Source organism: Apteryx rowi, unplaced genomic scaffold (assembly GCF_003343035.1).
Source record: "Apteryx rowi isolate R43461 unplaced genomic scaffold, aptRow1 scaffold_974, whole genome shotgun sequence".
NCBI lineage: Eukaryota > Metazoa > Chordata > Aves > Apterygiformes > Apterygidae > Apteryx > Apteryx rowi.
Window position 1 is genome coordinate 38942 of NW_020451287.1, and position 15282 is coordinate 54223.

General features: G+C 53.3%; 1 protein-coding gene across 6 annotated transcripts in view; it reads right to left on the reverse strand.

Annotated features, from left to right (window-relative positions):
• HK1 (hexokinase 1) overlaps positions 1 to 15282 on the reverse strand; it is a 33183-nt gene continuing 17901 nt past the window's right edge. For 4 of the 6 annotated variants that reach the window (XM_026054891.1, XM_026054895.1, XM_026054894.1 and 1 more), the window contains exons 8-18: positions 14290 to 14445; positions 12526 to 12759; positions 11176 to 11480; positions 10777 to 10925; positions 10558 to 10677; positions 9217 to 9312; positions 8323 to 8422; positions 5915 to 6098; positions 3409 to 3564; positions 2536 to 2769; positions 1 to 1822 (exon numbers count right to left, since the gene is read on the reverse strand). In XM_026054891.1, the coding sequence (XP_025910676.1) occupies positions 1678 to 1822; positions 2536 to 2769; positions 3409 to 3564; positions 5915 to 6098; positions 8323 to 8422; positions 9217 to 9312; positions 10558 to 10677; positions 10777 to 10925; positions 11176 to 11480; positions 12526 to 12759; positions 14290 to 14445 (1879 nt within the window). In that variant the 3' untranslated portion in view covers positions 1 to 1677. The remainder of the gene's footprint in view (positions 1823 to 2535; positions 2770 to 3408; positions 3565 to 5914; positions 6099 to 8322; positions 8423 to 9216; positions 9313 to 10557; positions 10678 to 10776; positions 10926 to 11175; positions 11481 to 12525; positions 12760 to 14289; positions 14446 to 15282) is intronic. The other 2 variants (XR_003251779.1, XM_026054892.1) reach the window with 2 other exon arrangements.

The window sequence follows — 15282 nt, forward strand, 5'->3', positions numbered from 1 at the left end:
TTAACGCACATCAAAAAAAGTTTAATATTTTCCACAAATATCACGTAACACTAGTATCGTAGCTACTAGTGTGCAAAGTAAAAAGACTCTCTACCTTTGCAAAACCAGTTAGGCATGCAATTTTTCAGGTAGACACACACTTAAAGCTGCAATGACTGGTTGTGACTCACATGTTACTTTACGACATTCACGCACAGTGCACCATAACGCATACTGAAATGTTATCAATAGGTAGGGCAATCCAAATCTTAGGGGGCGCAAAGAGAACAAACAGGAGTAGCCTGCAAATTTCTGTCTACTTTCTGCAGGAAAAGAGAGGAGGGAAAACCATGCAGAGATCTCAAATTCATTTTTGGTAGAAGAATGGGAATTAAATACTATTGTGAGGTCTCCCTCTTTGCAGAAAGAAAGTGGTGTGACTTGCAAATGTTATTTAACTTCTGCCTTCCTAACCCACTTCTCAATTTAAGTAATATAACTGCTATGTGAATGTAACAACGGCATCGACTCGACGGAGGACACGATACACCAAGTGTGTGTAATCTTTGTTGTTGCTTTAGTCTTGGAATAAGCTGGGTCTGCTTTTGGTTTTGTGGTTTGGTTGGTTTATGCAACTGGGTCCTCAAAGCCAAGATGAAAATCAAACCCTCAAATTCCTTTCTCCTCATTAACTTTAGCTGTTGTGTTTTGAGTGGCTGCTCAACAGTATTAAAGATTAAAGCTCTGAGGGGAAGCAAATACCCATTTAAGGCGAGAGAAGGAAGTGCACATCCGAGTGACACTGTTCGGCTGCAGGTTCAGCAGACCGGCAGTTGCGGTGCCCCCATCTATACTAGTAAGAAAGATAGGAAATAATTCTGTAAGAGCTCCTAAACAGAGGAGCAGAGGGCAGCCTGCCTCAAGACCACAAATCTACCCATTTCCTGGGCCTGGAGATTTGGATTACCCCAACCACCAGCCACTTCGTTTTACTCCTTAGGGATTTTTTGCCGAAACGTTACAGGTTTTGCTCGGTAACACAACACTATTCACAGAAGCAGTGGGAAATACCAGTAGAACCAGATCTGTGGGACAAGGGCATTTACTTTTACCGTGACAAAACAGGAATCGAGGAAGCGAGTCAGTTGCGGCGCCAAGTCCCACTATAGAGATACGCGCGTGCAGAGCGCCGACGCACCGTAACGTTTCCGCAACCGCTTTAAAGGAAACAACAGCAGGTAGATGTGCAGGAGGGAACTGTTGCTTCCCCGTCTCCGAAAGCACAACCCCCCGGGTCTCGTGGTCGGCGTGGTGGCGGCACGCTTAACGGGGATGCTGGGCAGAGCACGGTTTGTGCGATGCAACGGCAGCTCTCAACGCACATCACTTGGGGGCAATCTCATCTCGGACAACAACCGACTTTTGACGGCTGCAGAAAGTATAGACTGATTTTCAATGACCTACGGATGGGGAAGGTACCAACAAGGTGAATAAGAAACATGCAGATTGGGGGTCCAGAAACAGGAGATATTATTAACAGCACACATTCTATCTTGTATCCTATTTATATCATTAGTTGTATTTTTTCTTTCCCCCCGATAAAGCAGTGAGTTCTGGGTTTTTACCAGTTCAGACTAGGCAGTCGCTGCTTTATGAGAAAGTGCTCACAAGACAGAATCGGGGCCAGGTTGGAGGAGTTCAGTTCTGCTCGGCGTCGCGAAGCCGGCAGCCCACCGCCGTGATGAGCGCCGCCCCTTTCCCGCTGCCGTCCTCCGAGAGAAGGAATGTCACGTCGCACTTGGGCGCCAGGTCTTTGACTGTTTGGTGCATGATCCTCGAGAAGCTGCAAAAGGGAAACCACCGCGGTGAGGGAGGGAGGGAGGAGATCCCACGGCACCACCACGGGCCCTTGCAACGCTTCCCCCTTCACCATGGAAAGAGCGGTAATGCTGGAAACTGTGGGGAATTTGAAGACAGGGAGCAGCAGTAGTTAGAGGAACAAGGCACTTTATCCCACTCCGGCCTCTCTCCGTGATCAGGGTTACCCGMTATCACAGAAAAAGGGAGAGAAGACACCACGTATGGTCTTCTCCTTCCCACCCACCCGCCTGCACCCATGCACAGCTCAGACAGGCACTTCGCCCTCTCCTCCTCCTGTCACCTGCTCTTTTAGCCTCTTATTCTCGCCTGTCACTGCTTCGTGACAGTCCGTCTCCTCTGCCCCGCCATACATAAACATCCTCCAAAGATGTACCAGAAATTTGGGCGCTGCCATGTCGCTTTTTTCGTGAATCCAGAGATCATCCCCTTGTCACGCTAAAACTTGCTCAGCAAGTTCCACCACCTTCGGTTTGGCACGGCCCTCCGAATCCTTCAGGAGGCCTTGTTGTTCCCCTCATCGCCTTTTAGAAAGCCCTGGCCACCCTTAACTAAGTCCTCCCTTCCCTGGCTCTTTTCCTAGCAAGCAAGAGACACCAGTTTCTGGTGGGTCAAGAGACAGGACGTGCAGCAACGCGCTACAGGCCACAGGCAAACGCAGAGACGGCAAATACTCACTGTGGATGTAGCTTGTACAGAGTCCCATCTACACCAACCGTTATTTCCAGGTGCTCTAATCCTCTGTTCTCCCTAATTTTATCTACCACCGCAGCCATGCCGGCACCGCACAGCTGAGCCGCTCGCCGCGACACCGCTCCGCACACCGTCTTGACGATGATACTGTCGTCGCAGGTGCTGTTGAGCCCCAGCTGCTGCAGGATGGTTCGCACCTGGAGCAAGGCTAACCGGTCACTGCGGGACAAGAGCAAGGCGTTAGAGGCTTCCCGCGATCCCGACCCCACCGTGAGAAGCGGAGAGCAAGCGTCGCCACGCTGCCGCCACGTGCAAGCGGTGCGGCAGAGGGGCGCGAGCGGGTGCCCAAGTCCAGCTCTGCATTGCTTCCCCTCGTCAGGGCTTTCCGAGGGTATTCCAGGAAAATATTTTTAGTACCGACTTGGGTTTTTTTTCTTCCCCCCATAAAGACTCAGTAGGCTTTGAGATTACTTTAAGATGCAGAGCCCCAGCAATAAAGACACGATTAAAAATGTACAGTGGGGAATAAGCAGATAGCACTCATTCAGCTCAGTAATTATAGCTCCAAGGTTCGCACGCACAAGGGGCACAAGCAAACGGCTGGACTTATAAACAAGTAAAGAAAGTGATGCAATACGGGAACCTTTCACAGCCATGGCCGTGATTTAGCTGTGCAGAAATGCAGAAATCCAGCTGACGCTTTAGAGCGTCGTCCTGCTTACGCGCAGGCTCTTCCTTACAGCCGAAGCCACAGTGATCCCTGGGGAACCGAACCGCGTTCCCCAGCTGCGGCTCCCAGGGCGGCCAGGCAAGTCCCGCGCCGCTGCCTCCGAGCAGCCGCCTGTGCCGGGCTCTCACCTCTCAATCTGAGACAGGAACTTGGTTTCGAAGATGTGCCTGGTCTTCAGCGTCTCCGAAATCTGACCGCGGAACAGGAAGCCCCGCTTGGTGAAGTCGATCAAAATATTGCGGACGATCTCCCCCAGGTACATGCCGCTGATCATCTTCTCGTACCTGCAAGAGGAGGCGGCAGCGCGTCTCAGGGGGAGGCTGCTCGCCCATGACGCGACACGAGAAGCGCAACCCGATTCACGCAGAGCAGCCGTTTATTACGGAAATAAGGCGGGAAAAAACCACGAAGGCGCAGCGGGAAAGCTCACGAGCCCATCGGCAAGCGCCTCGTCTGCTCCTCGCCGCCGTTTTCCCCCAGCTCAGCGGTCATCGGTGACGGCCGGTATTTCCACCCCACGGCAAGCGCAGAGCTGCAAGGCTAAAGTCCCCAAGCRCCCTGCAGCAACAGCGCTGAGCGCGGGCAAGCTCATCCCTGACGTCTGGCATTCAGGAGCTTCTCGAGCATTTTCCCAGGATTGCTGACCATGATATAAGGCGTGAACTAGCAAGCCGGGGGAATGAGGTTAACTTGTGCTTTGTTACGGAGCGGTTCATTCCAGCACCTGGTTTTTGGTAAGGAAGCGGTAGCCCAGAATCAGTAAGGAGGAACCGCGCTTTCACGCCCCAACTGCAGGCAGGACCGGAGCTTCCCCCCTGCAGGCCTGCCTCCGGACCGGAGAGAGGGAATTTCTGGCACCACTTTCCACCGCGGCTCCTTGGCCTCGTGCGCGCTGCCCGTCCAGAGGCACCGGCCAGGGACGGGCACCCAGCGCTTCCCAGGGCATGGAGACGCCAGCGGGAAGGAAGCCACGGGGCCGGGAGGAAGAGACCGGGCTCAAAGCTTCTGGTGAAGTTTCGGCTCCTCCACCCTAAGCCAACAGATGCGAGAGTTCGTTCCTCGCCGTGAGCGGAGCCTGAGACTACAGGGACAAACCCTGCGCCCTGGAAATCGAGCGCGGGCCGCCCGGGCTTTGCTCGCCCGCACGCCTGCTCCCGGTGCCCACCGAGGAGCCGTGCCCGGCAGTCCCGTGCCAAGGAAGGCAGGAGCCTGCTTTGCTCTCCTCCGGCATCCTGCTCCTTTGGAGGGAGCGCTTTGTGCTCCGTGACCGAGGCCAGTTCTCCTTCACAAGGAGGACTGAGCGCTTTCCCATTTATCGAGCAGTACATCTGGTGATGCATCGCCCTGGCAGCTTTTAGATCGCCTCCTGAAACGCTAAGCGGGGGCTTTGTCCTGGCTGAAGCCGAGCCCGGCGCACCATCCCACCCTGGACGCGGGCCACACAGTCCATTTAAGACTGTGAACTGTCTCGGGCTTGTACCCGGCGAGCGTCCTCCCTCTTAAGTGCCTAGCTGTTCCCAGAATAAATTACTCCCCCAGCGGTCTCCACCGCCACCTCTGGCAGCTTATTCCAGGCTGACTCAGCTGCTGCGCGGGGCTCTCGCAGTTTCCATCTCTCTGGGTCCGTTCGTGTCCTCCCACCCTCTCAAGAGCTTTGCAAGGAACCTGCCAACTTATCTGCATCTCCCAGGTCTGCAGTCAGATTTACTTTAGTCGCACAGTCTCTTTAATAGCCCCATTACCCTGGCATCAAAGCATTGCTGTGAAAAATTATGGAGAGAGAAGGGAAAAAACAACAAAAAAACCCAGCAGTCTGGGCAGGCAGCAACCTCAGCGCTCTCAGCCGGGTTGCAACGATGCCAATTCCACCTCCTCGGCAGCCCTTTCTTGAAGGGGGCAGGGAACAACATACCCACGCGCGAGCCGGACCCCCCAGCTGGGACCCAGCCTCCAGGGCCGACGGACAGGTCCTCTACCATGAGGTACTTCATCCAGCAAATTGCCTGAAACAAGAGCTATCTGCAGCCGCTAAAAAGCTCCGGACGGCCTCACGCTGACCATGCTGGCTGGCCTAGGCTGAGGGTTTCTAGAGGCGAACCCTCTGCAAAGAGTTCAGCTAAAAGAGATTACACCAGAGACTATCAGCAAAGGAACAACAAGCCGTCTTATCCCTTTCGGCACAACAGGGGAGGAGAAAAAGAGCCCCTTAGTAACTGCAAGACTCTTGGAGCTCTCACCAAAAGCCTTGCTGCAGCCCAGCGGCAGCAAATAAGCTCCGGGCAGACGCTCTGCCCGGCCCATCCGAACGCAGCCGTAGCTAAACGCACCGCGGGCTCTTGGAAGGGAAACGCAGGGACGCGGCTGCAAAACCGCCTGACAACGATAGCCACATCGATTGCCAATAGACCGACCACAGCAGAGAGAAGGTCGTAGCTGTCTGCTCTTTTGGAAACGAGAAAAAAAGCAGCTACCGGGAGAAGGGCAGACGAGGGCGATCCCACAGGACAGCACAGTCATCTGCCGCTCTTGCACACTCTCTTCTCTGACTGGGAGAAATCCAATTATCTCTTAAAAACGTCTGAGACCGTCTGGCTTGTTCTTAGCACAGCAGTCTGCCCGGCTGTCACGCAGTACCTTTGCTTGCCAGCATTTAGTGAATAGTCATCAACCGCCTTGTCGTATATTGTCCTGATGTCGTCCAGGCATCCGTTATCCCCAAAAGCTCCCCATTCCATGTTCACGCACATCCTTCCCTGCTCGCCATCCACCATCTCCACGTTCCTCATCTCTTCCATGTAACAGGCATTGCTGCCAGTTCCTGAAACAAGCAAACACTGAAATTACTCTTTTTTTGAATCAAAACAACACTGGAACAAGCACGAGAGCCGTGACAAAACCTCTGGTGGATCTTGAACGTGCGTTTTCTGAACAGTGAAGTCGTTTCTCAGCATGGCCACAAACCTTCTTCAATAATCCCACATCAAGGGAAGCCAATACTGCACGAGTTACTGCAGCAAGGAGCCCAGCAGTTCCCCGTGCAGGATTCAGCCTGCCTAAATTTAGGCTCAGAAATGGGATGTGCAGTTGGTTGCCTTTAGCAAGAAAGGGAGAGAGACCTCCACAGAGCGCTTCAGATGGTCGCCGGGCTGAAGCACCTTCTGCGGAGACCTCTCCCTTTCCGTTGACCACGAAGTGCGGCCAGAAGGAGCAGGCTCCCCCTGTCGGCACCTCGTTCAGATGCCCACAACTGGGCAAAGCAAACCCACGTCCTCGGTGGAGGAGAAGCAGCGCGGCCCCTCCGGCAGGCCCACCCCCAGGCGCTTCTGAGCCCAAAACCACGGTAAGCAACGACCCCGGTTTTGGAAGTTAGGAGGCACCTTTCACAAAGCCCGAGGACCCACACAGTTCAAGGGAAAATTTGCCGGAGCTCTGAGCCACGAGGCAAAGAAAACCCCCAGGGATTTTACTGGCTAATGGCAGGGTATTTTTTAGTTCTTGCTTGTTTTTTTCTGATGCACAAAATTCAATCGCTTAAAGCGATTCTCGGACAGGAAGGTCACTCCCGTGYTGAAACGATGCCACGGCCGATGCTGTTCAAGGGGGTCCCAAGGAGCGTGGCGATTACCAAGTGCTCCGTGCGCGAGGAGGCCRCAGGGAGCAGAGCTGCATTAGCGGATAGACGCAGCTTTCGCTGCCACCCAGAGCAAAAGTTTTCCTGAAGTTGCCTTTGCAACTCTAAGTGTCGCAGCACAGATTCTGCTTCAGTTATATTGGCAARTCGATGTTTCTTTGTATTTTTTACAATACTGTGACACAAACAGTAGCTAATCTGCTGTTGTAGATTCTGTGCAGATAATGTTTAATGTCAGCTAATGTCAATTAATGTTAACGTTAATTAATTTAATGTTAAGCTCTCCTGTTGCCAGTGGAGGAAGAGCAGAGCCCGGTCTCATCCGCAGGAGCTTCCCAAGCATTCGGCAGAGGAGACCCAAAGCACTGGTTCTCCTATTTCAGCGCGGTGCCAAGGGGCACCAGCATGACGTGGACTTGTCCTCGGAAGGTTACTCCCTGCCAAGCAACAAGGGGAAAGTCCTGCACCCCACCTGCTTTAAATCCAGGCAGAGCAGACCGACTGTGCCCCTGTGCAGGCTCTTAAGGGCCCTAAGAGCCGCTCTGCAACTTAAAGGCCTCCTTACGCTCACAGCTGCCTTGTCCCCTTCTTTAGGGGAGATCTCCACTGTGGGACCTTCTCTTCCTCGCCGGGCAAGGCCCCGAGAACGTACTTCTCTTGGGAATTTATGTCGCCGCGTGCCGCAGGCGCCCCGAGCGCGGCATTTGCAGACGGCACCAGCCGTGCCCTGCGGGATTACTTCAGCTGTCTTACGGCCGGGAAGGGAGCTGTCAGCCGCCGCGCTCGGTCTAGCAGCGCTCGGTATCACGTGCCTTTCGGGAAYGCACGGCTCTGCTTCACGCGTTTATTCTGAGAGACCACGTGCTCCAGGCAAGCTGCGGGYGCTCTCAGCACCCCGGCAGGGAGAGCTGTCGTGGGCTAGACTAACACATACTCTAGCGAGCCGGCGGAGCTACGCGTGCCCACCGATGCACGCTGCCGGAGAAGCACGACACCCTCCAAGTCAAAGCAGGCAGGGTTTGTTCAGCACTGCAGCCCATGCACATCTCCAGTGACCAAGGGCTAAGCTSGCTGTTGAATTTTGCTCCCAGCTCCTTCACGTGGCTGGCTTTTGAGGGAATATCTGGTGGTCTCGAAACCTTTCACTCCTGGACGCCATAGCTACGTTTTCAGTTGACCACGGGGATGTCTCCACGGGAGTACACAGACAGACCTTTGCCACCCCACCGCAGAGGACACCACCAGCACTATGTACAGCGCGGCCTGCCTCCACGCAGCCTGGCACCACGCTGGGGCTGCATCCTGACCCCGGCACCCGGACCCCAACTCCTCCCAGGAGTCTGCCTGCTTTATACGACAGCGCTGTTTAGTAAGAAAAAAGAGCTGAATAAGAAGCAGCTCTAGCACGTACCCACGATGAGTCCAATTTCACAGTTCGGGTCTTCRTAGGCACAAGTCATCATTGTGCCAACCGTATCGTTCACCACGGCCACCACATCCAAGTCAAACTCCTGTGGAAAAGAGAAATAACCCAGTGAGATCTTTGCAGAGCGACTACCGTTTGGGGGCAACCTGTGACACAAAAGGGGACACAAAAAGAGCACGTGAAAGAGGACACCGGCAAAACACACTGGGAACAAGAAACTGAAAGTACTGCCCTGGATTTTACACATGCAGAAACAGGAACTTAATCCACCAGCAGGTAGCTTGAGCTCCTCACGTGCTGTACTATAGGCTACGACACCAGAAGAAAGTATAATCCYGCCTGTTGACTTTGGCTTAGGCACGCTCCAATACAGACCTCTCATGTAGGCACGCTGTGGATGGCTATTGCCATTCGTGTTGCAGCAGTGCCRGCAGCAAATCCAGTAGCTAAGGTTTGTAAGAGCCTCTTTTCACTTGCTCACAAAAATTTGCCCAACTTACTACTTAGTGCCCTCTCCCAGGCATTTTTCTTCCCCTTCCTAGAAAGTTTCAGCTAAGCTGTGTGAGCCTTTTCCAAGAACAAGGGTAAGGGAGGGAACTCATTTAGGGTGTGCTGAGAAACCTTCTTAAAAATCACCACATTGAGAAATTCCACTTTCTCCAGACCACCCGACGGGGCTGCCGGACACCTTTTGTGCAGCCCCTGGACCCGCCGCAAGGCAAACCCCCTCTGCGTGGAAAGGGGGGCACGGCTGGTCACCCCGAGGCGCACAAACCCTGGGCGAGAGAGCTGGCCTGGCCCGCGAGGTCTGCCAGTTCTGGAGCCGGGAGAGAAGTAGGAGGGAGAGAAAAATAAATAAATAAAGTTAAAAAAAATCACCTCTCTTCTTTTGATCCCTTCTCTGAGCAAATACACCACATCTTCTCCCTCGCAGTCTGTAGCTTTAAATCCTTTTGTCCAATTGAGCAGGATACCCTAAAAAGAAAGAAAATACTTTATTATTAAATTTCCTTGTGCACAGTAGACTGCTCCAAATCCTGCAATCCCCTGAGGGAGAATCACCGAGCGTTTCTGTCTGATAATTTCCCTGCATTTACCCACCTCCCTGGCCCGTAAGAGCACAAAATCATAACCGTGCTTCAMACAGCCAAGTGACCAAGGGCTGTTGCATGCTGCAGCTCTGGCCCCACGATCCCCAGCAAGTGGCCAAGAGTATTTATGGCCACACACGTGCAAAGCTGTGTTTGGGAGCTGGACATCTGAATGCTGCTCCTAACATCACTGTCTATTTTCTCCTTCCTTACACATGAACATTCATCTTATTTTTGCTAACACTCCAATTTTATTCTGTACGCATAACATTTCAAACACTTCAGCATGAAGTTGCACAGAAGAGTCTCTGTAAAGGAGGAAGATCTCTGTATCTTTGGAACTTTGCACCTAAAACCACTAATTATGCCTAGCCTCCAAATTTCCAGGACTGAATCATTCAACATCCTGCCCAAAGATGGAAAATGAAAAGGGGAACATCAGATGCCAGCATTTGAGACTGGGAAACTACTTTTTCCCCAAAACACTGTGGCATGGCTCACTAAAAAAACATATGACCAGGAGACAGCGCTATTGCGCAAAGCATAAAATGCAACAGAGTCCAAAGGCAGCTGTGACAGAAGAGAGATCTTTCTTCAAAAAATAAAATAAATAAATAAGTAAAAGAAAAAGAAAAGAAGTGCTAAGTGGAAGGGCAGGTGCACAGGTGGGGATATGTGGGAGTTAATGAGCTAACCAATGTCACAGGGAGCAAAGAGGAAAAGGGCGCCCCAGGGGCCGCGGCGGGGGCTCGACACGCTGCAGGCAGCGCCGGAGGCAGGTCGCTGGCAGCAGGCACAGCTGGACCTCGACTCCGCTGACAGCCCGCAAAACCAGGGGCTCCAGGAAAAACGACTGGAAAAATGACAATACTTAAGAAAGGGAATATCACTGCCATGGGAAATTTGAATGCTATCGCCCGCCACCGCCATGGGCTGAGTAGCATTTGCATTACTGCCTTCAAAGGAGCTATTTATAGGCGCATAAAGGAGCAGCTGTACTGATCAGGGGGAGAGCACGAACCCTGCCCTCGTACACCCTTCCCGTAAGTATCGCGTAGGTGATGGGAAGGCGGAGAATCAGGCCTGGCATAAGCGCAAGAGCAGCTTCGAAAGATACTAACGAACTTACAGCATCCAAGCTGGTCTGTTTGCAAGGGAAGGAGAACGTGAAGCCAAGAGGAAGCCGTGCACCTTTTATTCCCATATAATCCAGGAAGTCAGAAATGCAGGTAACGATGTGATCAAACAGCTTGAAAGAGAGAAGTCACACGTTTGAATTTGTACATGTTACACTTGAGCGTGTACTTAAAAAGCAGCAGTGCTGCAAAAGAGGAGCRCACAAATTCACCTCTTCTCCAGTTCCCTGCATCACTTCTATAGGAATGGCGTATATCTTATTGTGCATTTCCACCGTTCTCCTTTTACCGCTGCGGATTTTCACCAGCAAAACTCTGAAGTTTGTTCCTCCAAGGTCAAGTGCCAGAAAGTCTCCATTCTCTGTAAAGGAATAGGGGTAAAAGAATAGGATAAATGAAATCTAGAAAAAGAGGTGCACTTCTCCCCCCAGAAGGTGGAAGGTGTCTATCACGCGAAGGTTTTAGGTGCTGCTCTGTTTATTCCAGACCTCCTTTTTTATTTTTCCTCCCCTTTTTTCAATTAACAAGGGAGCACCCACCCAGCAGCTTCTGCAGAAAAAGGACAAACTTGGTCAGCCACTCTGGAAAGCCAAGAGCTGCCCAGGGTCTACCTGTCCCATCCGGCGTGCTGCGGACGAAGGTGGGCAGCATTTTCACTTTGGCGGTGTCGTGGGTCTTCTTCTTCAGGCCCGCTTCCATCTCTGTCCTCATCCTCTTCTTCACCTGCAGCAGCTGCTCGTGCGTGAGCTTGAACTCGGCCAGGGTCTCGTCGATGAGCCGGTGCTGCTCCGCGAGCCGGTAAGCCACCGCCGTCACCATCGCCGCCCCCTTCCCGCTGCCGCTCTCCGACAGCAGGAACCGCACGTCCGAGTCGGGCACCAAGCGCCGGGTGGTTTTGTGCAAGCGCCGGGCGTACCTGTGGGGAAGGGACGCTTGCGAGCCCACCGCTCCTCCACCTCCACCACCGCCACCTCAAACGGCTGCGCGGCCAGCGCGGACCGAAACGCGCGAGGGGGGCGAGCAGCGCCGAGCTCCAGGAACAGCCCGTCCTCTTYGAGGCAAACGAGGTGCCTCTGGGCTACGCGCCCACACCTGCCACCTTCAAGCACCCTAGATCCTGTCCCCTCCTAAAAAAACTGGCCAGAATAATTCTCTTGGAAATTTTTGCTTGCCAAAATTTTATGKTTTTTTCTTAACTAAAAAAATCCCACCTTTTTCAACCAAATAGTGACAAATTGGAAATAAAATTGTTTTGCTTTTTTCAAAAGTTTCCCCCCAAAAAGCGCTCAGCCCTTCCAGCCAGCTCCAGTACCAAGGTACGTCCTGTACGCTGCGTACTCCCCCCACTTCACGCTCCTACAGCCAAATCCTACAGGCGAGACCGAAAACTGCCTCATTTTCCTTTCCTGAAGGAAAGCGTTTTGGCACCCGTGCACAGACCATACCTGCATACCGCCTATTTCTTCAGTTTCCTTCTTCTGACCTTGGAAACACTTATGCCCGAGCCCTGTCCACGCRGGCGGAGGCCAGCAGCTACTCCCAAAGGCCAGCGGGATTAGGGGCCGGGGCGGCTGCGTCGTTTTTGACACCAAAACTCTCGCCAAACAGACATGGCCAGGTTACTGGGACAACCCTGCGCAGAAGGGCTCAGCTTCCTCCCCGAATTTTACATAAACCCCAACAACTGTTTGGTTTAAAAAGTAGCTTTCAAAAAAAGGGGGAAAAAAGACCACGCTAGATTGTTTTTAAAAAGGCATGGAAGCGTAAGCATCGATTTTTCCAAGAGGATCTTCAGAAAGACTGAAAAACGGTGTTAAACACAGTCTTTCTCAAAACAGCCGAGTTCAAACTGCAAATAGCGATCAAGCCACGTTAACGAAGGTCTCCTGAAAGCCCAGTCCCTGGGTTTTGCTCACAGCGACCCCCCTCCCGGGAGGTCTCCGGAGCGGCGCGGGACTTACTGCGGATGCATCTTGTAGAGGGAGCCGTCCACGCCCACGGTGGTGCGGAGCCGGCCGACCCCCTTGTTGTCGCGCAGCTGGCAGAGGATGGCGCCCAGCGTGGCGGCCACCAGGTTGGCCGAGCGGAAGGACACGATGGTGCAGACGTGCTGGACGGCCACGCAGTCCTCGTGCGACGGCTCCACTCCCAGGCGGGTTAAAATGTCTTTGGCTTTGCTCAGGCCCTCTTTGCTCCTGCGGAGAGAGGGTTTCACAGCGCGCGCTTTAGGGGGAAGCGGTGAAAAGCAGGACTGAGGCATGTCCCACCATGGGTGGCCCCGCGTGCGGTAACCCCACAGAGGGTTTGAGAAGGGTGTTGGAGAGAAATCAGCAACGACCCCTCCGGGCACTTCTACAGCCTGGGGAAATTAAATGCATTTTCATCACACTGACGCTGGGAACTTCAAACAGCTTCTCCTCGCCGGAGCTGCAAGCGCCAGCAAAGTCCTGAGCCTACAACTAATCCCACGCTCGCATGCTTCTACGTCTTGATAAATTAAGCGCAGTGCGAAGAACAAAACCCAGAGCTCAAGCTGCCCAAGTGATCTAATGGGTCTCTTTTCAGACTTTTACAGCCTCGCTGAATGTTTGCCTCTTGCACTGAGGTTTCCCACGTTAGCACCCAGCCTGAGAGCAAAGCTTCTGACGAAAGTCCCCCCACATCCAGCTCGGTCACATTCAAGAAAAAGAGAAAAACGCAGTGTGCATATCTTGTCATTACTAACTACACCCCACGCATCCTTTCAAGGGCTCTTGCATCTCACTAGCGACGGTCAGAAATCGGAAACTGCCCCATACTTATAACCAAGGTGCTCTTTGGGGTGCGGGGTGGAATTTCAGGTCAAATTTTGCTCTCAGCAACCAAAGTCCCTGGCCTATTTCCACCCCCCATTTTTTCCACCGTTGTTTAACACTGCATCAGATCCACCCAGACCTCTGTGGTTAAGACAGATGGATCCACAGGCTGAGCGGAAAGCTGCTTAGATAAGCAGTCTGCAGGGGTACRAGCACAAGGCAGGGCGCAACAGGCTGGCAGAAGTTACTGGCTGTCCCCTGGGCGCTGCGCTCAGCCAACGTTACCTCCGCACACGTGCACAAAACCCAGAAGCTTTTCCAAAGGCAAAGCTGGCCTGACGAATACAGCACAAGCAGCCCCAGCGATGCGAATTTTAACAGCCAGTAAGCGCTGAGCGAAAGGGCGACAGCGCTGCAGCAAACCAACCAGCACATAGCTGGGAGGTCGGCACGTAGCACCCGCCRCTGCCGCCGCCGCGGCCAAGCACTCCGGCTTCTTTGTCCCACGTATTTTCTCCCTGCCCGGCGATCTCATGGAGACGGCAAGGAGCAACACAAGCATTTCGCAGGAGGCCCTCAGCCAACTCACTCCCACGTTTAGTGGCGGTGCAGGGACATCGGCGGCTTGCGAGCGGCAGCGCCGTGCACACAGACGAAGAGGCTGGCGTCCCTGCAGGAAGGCTCAGCCTCGGGTTTCACAGCCGTTCCCACCCCACGGCAGGCTTTTACCAGCAGCAAATCCCAGGAAAAGGGCAGCACCACCACCAGTGTGCTGCCAAAACCTGCCTTCGAAGCTTGGAGGAGAGGGTGCTGGTGGGCTCAGGTGGGCCACGGTGGCAACCACCCTCACCACAGTGTGTCCCCCATAAAGGGGGCACCAGAAGACTGACGTTCAGAGCCATTAGGGGAGATAAAGGGAGAGGTACTCACTTTTCTATGGCAGAAACGTGCTTCGTCTCAAACTTCCCTTTGGTCAGAAGCTCAGGGGTGATTCTCCCCTCGAAGAGCAGCCCCTCCTTGGCCATCTTCACCAGGATGAGCCTGACCAGCTCCCCCATGTACAGCCCGCTCACCATCTTCTCAAACCTGGAGGGAAGGACAGCAGCAGTCACCATGGGCAAACTCTGGTTTTACTCAAAATATTCTTCAACCGCTGAATTCAAAGAGCAAGCCGAAAAGGGAGCACGGGCTGGAAAACACGCTCATCGCATGAGAGCCAAAAACCGCACCTACACGTCAATGAAGGCTGAAACCCTATCGCTTTGGTGGCCATGCCCAGCGCCCGCCTTGCAAAGGGGCCCTGCTTGCTCCTTGCAGCCAAGCCAAGCGCGTTGCTCCCGCAGCGCAGGGCCTGCTCGCCAGGAAGGGTCCAGGCGAACACCAAGCAAGGCCTCGCTACACCAGACTGAACAGGCTTTGAACCAGCAAGCGGGGGGAATTTATGCCAGCCCCCCCCTTTTTCTATTTTTTTTTTTTTTAAACAGCGCTGATCAAACAACTGGAAAGCAGTCACAAAAGAAGCAAGAACATCTTTAATAAATTAAAGCACATAACGAATTAAATCAAACACAAATACTCGTTTCCAGCTGGCACCCATCCATCTGCTGTGACTCCTCACACTCCCCCTCTCATTTTTACTGCCTCCACAAGCAAAGGTGACTTTGGAGATTCTTCAGTAATATAAGATGTTCCCGAAACCGCAGAAAGTGAGGATGGGAGGGACTTGCAGGCTTTCTAGTCTATCTTCTCTCCCCACGGTCAATGCTAGACACGCTCACCAGCACCAGACCTTTGTCCAACCCGTCCTTAACAAGCTCCAGGGATGGAGGTGGCACAGCCTCCCTCTTCCAGCGCTGCCTTACCCTTGGCATTAAACAGTTTGTCTCGACGTCTGGCCAAAATCTTCCTTCTGCTGCTGAGGAA